The sequence below is a fragment of the Cantharellus anzutake genome (genome assembly GCF_015039405.1).
Source record: "Cantharellus anzutake strain C23 chromosome Unknown EI90scaffold_41, whole genome shotgun sequence".
NCBI lineage: Eukaryota > Fungi > Basidiomycota > Agaricomycetes > Cantharellales > Hydnaceae > Cantharellus > Cantharellus anzutake.
Window position 1 is genome coordinate 12255 of NW_024066991.1, and position 5722 is coordinate 17976.

Sequence of the window (5722 nt, forward strand, 5' to 3'; positions counted from 1 at the left end):
CAGTGCTGGCAGATCAACTTCTGTTCGCGGACTTGTGTCGGCACCGCACCGACCCCGCTTATTTGCGGACTTGTATCGGCGCCGCGCGCTGACCTCCGCTTTTCCTCTGGCCATTTGTCACTTGGCAGCTTATCATTCATTCCTTGCTGAGTGCCATTTATTGTTTGCTTCCCTGCCAATATCGGCATTTGATCCCCTCTTTATTGGCACTAGGTTATTGATCTCATTCAGTTATTCATCAATAACCCTTGCCACTTATTGTTTAGTGATCTGTTCCTCCTTTCCAGTTCCCGGGCTCTTGTCCTTATTTAGTTTGACAATTCCCGCTTATCTCCGCGCCGGACTGACCGGCCTTTCTATATTCCCTCTTGCCTATTTATATACCTTGTAAATACTTTCGGGGACCCCAGTCTGAAATCAACTAGAGTACCCCCCTGTCTGGTCTGAGTCCCTCCTTCTGCAAAGGGGGCTTCCCCCCTCTGAGTCCGTGCTCACGGAGTCTGCGCTCCTCCTACAGGTCCGCTCCGCCCACAAGTCTGGTTTGAAGTCCACTGTAAGTGTCAGTTTGTAAATACGGGATCTCCCCCAAACGTCAAGCTCAGGGCACAGCGCTCCACCTGAGTCGCTGAGGCCGCGATCCCACTCTGCTAACCTTGAACAGCGCTTCCGGACGCGCCGCATATTTCCGCCCGCATATCCGCGCGTGCGCGCTCCAACAGACCTCTGCCACAATCTCCGACACCGACAATATCCCAGTCTCTGACAATAATCCCGACTCTGACAGCTATCCCGGTATTACAAGCAATAAATCTTCATGTCCAGAAGATAATTGCTGGGGCAAGCTGGGGAAAACATCACACAGTCCCCACGAAAGATAAAGATGTTCTATCATTAATGAATCACTACCGGGATGATAGAGTGCACTGTAAGCAGGCAGGCTGCCAGCTAGAACAAAAAGACATACCTGTCGACATTACATGGCTAGGATTTAAAGGAATGATGGTGGGTTCTGTGTGGGAGAGGTGGTGGAAATCATGGCCTGCCAACTATGAGTGTGCTACTAACCAGGATTACATCAATGATCCACAGCAGCCTGAGATCCTGGCCCAGAATGAGTTCGGCCAGACAAGTTTGGTGGAAGGGATGGGATCGCAAGATGCCTCTCCAGCATCTGACGGCGATGATGAGGATTGGGACCGGATGTTTGAGGACTGGGACTTGATGGTTCTGCTCTCAGCCACTGAGGGCCCACTGACATCGGAGAAAAACTAGGCAGTGGTAACGAGTGAGGTGACAAAGGGCCAATGGGGGGGAGGGATGGGAATGGCCGATATGCGGGGGGTTGGATCAAAGAATAGCTTGGCTGTGCATATTGGTACAAAGTGGTTGGCCCTGTTTATAATTGGCATCCTTGATAAGCTACCTATGTTTGGAATTAAGAAAAAGGGGATGTACTTGGAGGTGTGTTCACAATGTCGCGATATGCAGTGTATGTGGATCCACCACCAGTATTTGGTGTCTGAGGAAAGACAAAAATCGAGGGGGATGATGGCACTGAAGGGCTGTTCAGTACTGCTGGAGTGTGTGGAGAAAAGAAACTGCGTGGTGGCTGATTCTGTGAAACATAAACTCTGGTGGCAGTGGCATGGACTGCACTCTCTTGCTCACGAGCTCGTTTCTCCAGCTGTTTCTCAATTTGTTTCTGCTCATTCCACATCCTTGTCTCCTGTTTCTTTGCCTCTTTGCGTTCGCGCAGCTCAGTGTCATATTGATTGTCTATTTCCGCCAGATTGTTGAGAACCTCCATCCCATGAATCTCCGCCATTGGCCAAACTTTCTGAAGATCTGCTACAGTTTTCCAGGCCTTGTGGAGGGCTATCCACTTGAGGATTGCCTCGGGAAGCAGATCAACGGCCTGGAAATGGTGTAAACGGTAGTGGGATTGCCACGTGATTGTGCGCCACTTCTGAAGTGCCTGCTCAGCTTGCCAGCGGTGGTCCTCATCATGGCGTGTTTGTCGTTTGGTCTTCCCTCTGAGACTGATGGGTTGAACTCAGAGGCACAGTCTGTGGGAGAAACAACAGGGGGTCGAGGCCGCAGCGGAGACCTCTGGGTTGCAGGGGAGGGAGATGTTGGTTGGGGCTTGGAATTCATACCAAGTTTCCGTGAATTCTTCTGAGGGGAAGGGTTTGGGGATACAGCCTCCAATGTCTGTTGCTGAACTTGTCCATGTTTCATACAACATCGCAGCATTCACCTGTAATACCTACAAGTCAACTAGTCAGTAACATGTCTGGAAAGGAAATGAGGTTTCAACTTACACCTAGGCCCCATTGGATTCCCAAAGTATTGGTCCAACCATTTCCGCCGGCATGTTGATGTGCAATAGAAGGCATGAAGGTCATCATCGATTTTCTTTTGCCACTCATACTGGTTTGAATCATTCGGTGTATTTAAGTTGCTATTTTGAATTTTTGGGGTTGAAACGGGAATGACGGTGTTTGAATGTGGGGCGGTGGTATTGGTAGCAGTCGCCATAGTGGGGTAATCATCTCCATTGTCATCAGAACCCTCACTGTTGCTATCTTCAGCATCGTCTTCATGCACATGGGTGTGTGGCTGAACCAAAGAACCCATATTGTTGCAGAGTTCAGCTGGATCTGGCTCGTTGCCAGATGCTACCATAGCCTCAGCACTATGGATGCCCTGGCTTGCCTTCAGGCCTCGTTTCTTGCGCATCTGGAAGGCAGATGGTTCAAAGAGCAAAATTGCTCGTGCCTGTATAAGTGGAGATCGACCAGCATGGCCAGCACGTTGAACCCAAATAGCTAGTGTCTTCGGGGCTCCAAACTGTACGACTATCTTCACATCGGGAATATCACAACCCTATGGTATATGAGTATGCGAGTATTGGTTAGTGAATGAAATGCAACATGGAATGAGTGAACACGCACCATTCCAGCAGCCTCTGTAGTGAACAAGACATTCACCTTCCCCTTCCTAAACTGCTCCATGATGTGTAGTTTGGTCTTTGGGCCTCGGAGCGCAAAATACGAGTCAACTTCCCCTCTACAGCACTCAGGCAAGCCCTTGCAGATGATGTGGCACAGGATCTGGGCAGTTTTTGTCTCATTGACAAACACCATACAACGTTGAATGCATCCTCCCAGTGCCTCCTGCCAAATATCATAGAGGTTCTCCAGGTTCCACACATTGCCACGCATAGTCCGAAGCTCCATTGTGACATTTGGTCGGTCGTTGCCGAGGTTCAGTATGTATGTGCTTGTGCCGTGAAGATGGAGGGAGGTCATGGTTGATGACAGAGCGCTGGGAGTAAGGGTGGCAGAGGTGGCAAGGAAAGGAACAGATTTAGGAAAAAAATGAACAAAGGTCGCCAAGAGTCGCGTAGTCTGGCCGAAAGTCAGCACCCCACTGATCAATGCAGTGTGCCTCATCAATAATGAGCTTGTCAATCGATGGCATGATTGCATTGAGATCTTCACGGAAAGCCGAGTTTTTGTGCAGCATTTCAGGTGAAGTGAGTAATACACAATACTTTTTCGCTTGGATGTCCTAGATGTCATATCCATACAATTCCGACCTCCGCTCCAGGCTCCTGGAACTCCGAACTCCGACTTCCGGAGCCCTACTTCCCTCCCATCACTTTTTCCTTGCCGACTCCCAAGAGGTTATCCCACCTCCAGCTTGGACACCACCTTCGGTCCGACTCCGGAACATTCCGGGTCCGACCTTCCAGACGAGTACGCAAAACCTATGCTCCCGACTCCGGACCTCCGCTCCGGTATCCCGTTCACGTCTCGTCTCCGGAACCTCCGGTCTTAGCTCCGACCTCGGACTTTGACCCCACCTCCGCTTATACCCATTGTATTGGTTAGCTCATTCCATTTAATTATGTTTGCCAATATTCCGGAGTTTAACTTCCGAGTTCGGACTTTCCGGACTTACCTCGGACCTTGCAACTATTGCATTGTCCTACTCAATTCCGCTATTCTCCCTCATTCCTATTTGGGCTACTGCTTCCTTTCTATTCAGTCAGCTAGCCATTCCCCACTCCCAACCTCCTTCCTTCCTCCTTGGGCCTTGGCCCTTCACTCCTCCTTTGGGAAACACCATTGAGTCAAACCCTTGACCCTCGGTGTTGTTCCTCTTTCCAGCTCCCTTTGTCTCCTTTCGGAGTACCCTTGCTCCTTTTGATTCCGGACCCCTCCTTATATACAATGTACATAGTAACTTGTAACCTCAGTCCGAAATCGACATGAATTCCCCCAAGAGACTTTCCCTCTGCTAGATCCGAAATTAGGGACCCCTAGGACAACCAGCAATGGCACAGCGCTCCGCCTGAGTCGCTGAGGCCGAGGTCCTTCCATGCTAAGTCTCCGATTCCATTCCGGAGTCGTCCGAATCCGCACATTCTAACACTAGATGGATGAGTGAGCTCATAATTATGCAGTGCAAGTCAATACATACTTGAGATAGCATTGCCCCATGATATGTCTGCACATTTACCGCATGCGCTGATATGCCAGCCTTCGTGAAGCGCTCAACCTGGCATATCGATCAGAAGTAAGCTGAGAGGTCACTGAGATCTTGCCTCACCTGGTCATCCTCGAGCGCATTCAATGGTGACACCACAATACTGGTGAAGCCCCTGGCCACCAGATGGATGAGACCAAAGGGCCAAGTTTTGCCAGATCCAGTGCCGGCAATCACAACACAGTTCAAGCGAAGATGAAGTGCTTCGGCAACATCTAGTTGCCACTCATGCACATTGAACCCAGTAACTTTCTTAAATCAAATACTGACTGCAAGACAGAAATTAGAGGAGCTAGAGGGGGCATCCTGAGCGCCAGTGATGCGGGTTCCATGATTGCACACATCTTGCAGTAATTTGCTTGGATTTTTCGGAAGATGAATGTTGGGAAGGGTTTGAAGCCCCTATCAACACGTCGTGACTTGCTTTCTCACTCCTCCCTGACTGTTCAGGGCTCATCTGAATTCATGCGACTGTGTGGCCATACCAGATGTGGACACGTGACCCTCCAAAGTGACACCGAGGTATGAAATGTACCAGGCCTTCTGGGAGCGAACCGAGGAATGAAATTTTTATCACCAACTCTATTTCCGAGCAGTTCCGCTGTTAACACCGCTTAAATCTGCGACCAGAAGGCCTGGGACTGAGGCTAAATATGTGTGAAGAACTGAGGGAAAAGGAAATGAATTCAAATGAATGAATATATCTGTGGCCTGGCACAGGTTAGTCCGAAATAATATAAAAGAGGTGTTGTGACCAAGTAGTCACGCTAGCGCGGGAATGTGGCTGTCCAGGTGAGTTCCTCACTCGGATGTGGGAATGTGGCTGTACGAAAACTCGTCCGGCCTCCCATAGCACATGGTTCCTCCAACAGAGAGAAGTGCAAGTGCACTAGCAAAAAGGGAAGACATTAATAGTGGTGTACAATCAGCTTCACAACAGCAAACAAAGAGGGTTTGAAAGAAGTATTTATGCACAAAGCTGAAAGCATGGGAGGTTAGAGATGGGCATGAACATGCTGGTTCATGAACTGGTTCATGAACATTCATAAACTTTGGTTCATGAACCTGCAGGTCATGAACTTTCCCACAGAACGGCCGTTCATGTGAACTGGTTCATAAACTTCAATACATCAATAGATTTTCTATTAGCCCAGCCACTGCAGACCAC

The 5722-nt window shown here is 49.4% G+C and overlaps 1 protein-coding gene across 1 annotated transcript; it reads right to left on the reverse strand.

Annotated features, from left to right (window-relative positions):
- Window positions 1-2739: 2739 nt before the first annotated feature.
- On the reverse strand, window positions 2740-3014 carry EI90DRAFT_2862924 (P-loop containing nucleoside triphosphate hydrolase protein; the record flags this gene model as incomplete). The annotated part of the gene is made up of 2 exons (XM_039053815.1): window positions 2740-2886; window positions 2955-3014. Coding segments are annotated over 2 exons (207 nt in total), but the record flags the coding sequence as incomplete, so codon positions are not given.
- Window positions 3015-5722: the final 2708 nt, after the last annotated feature.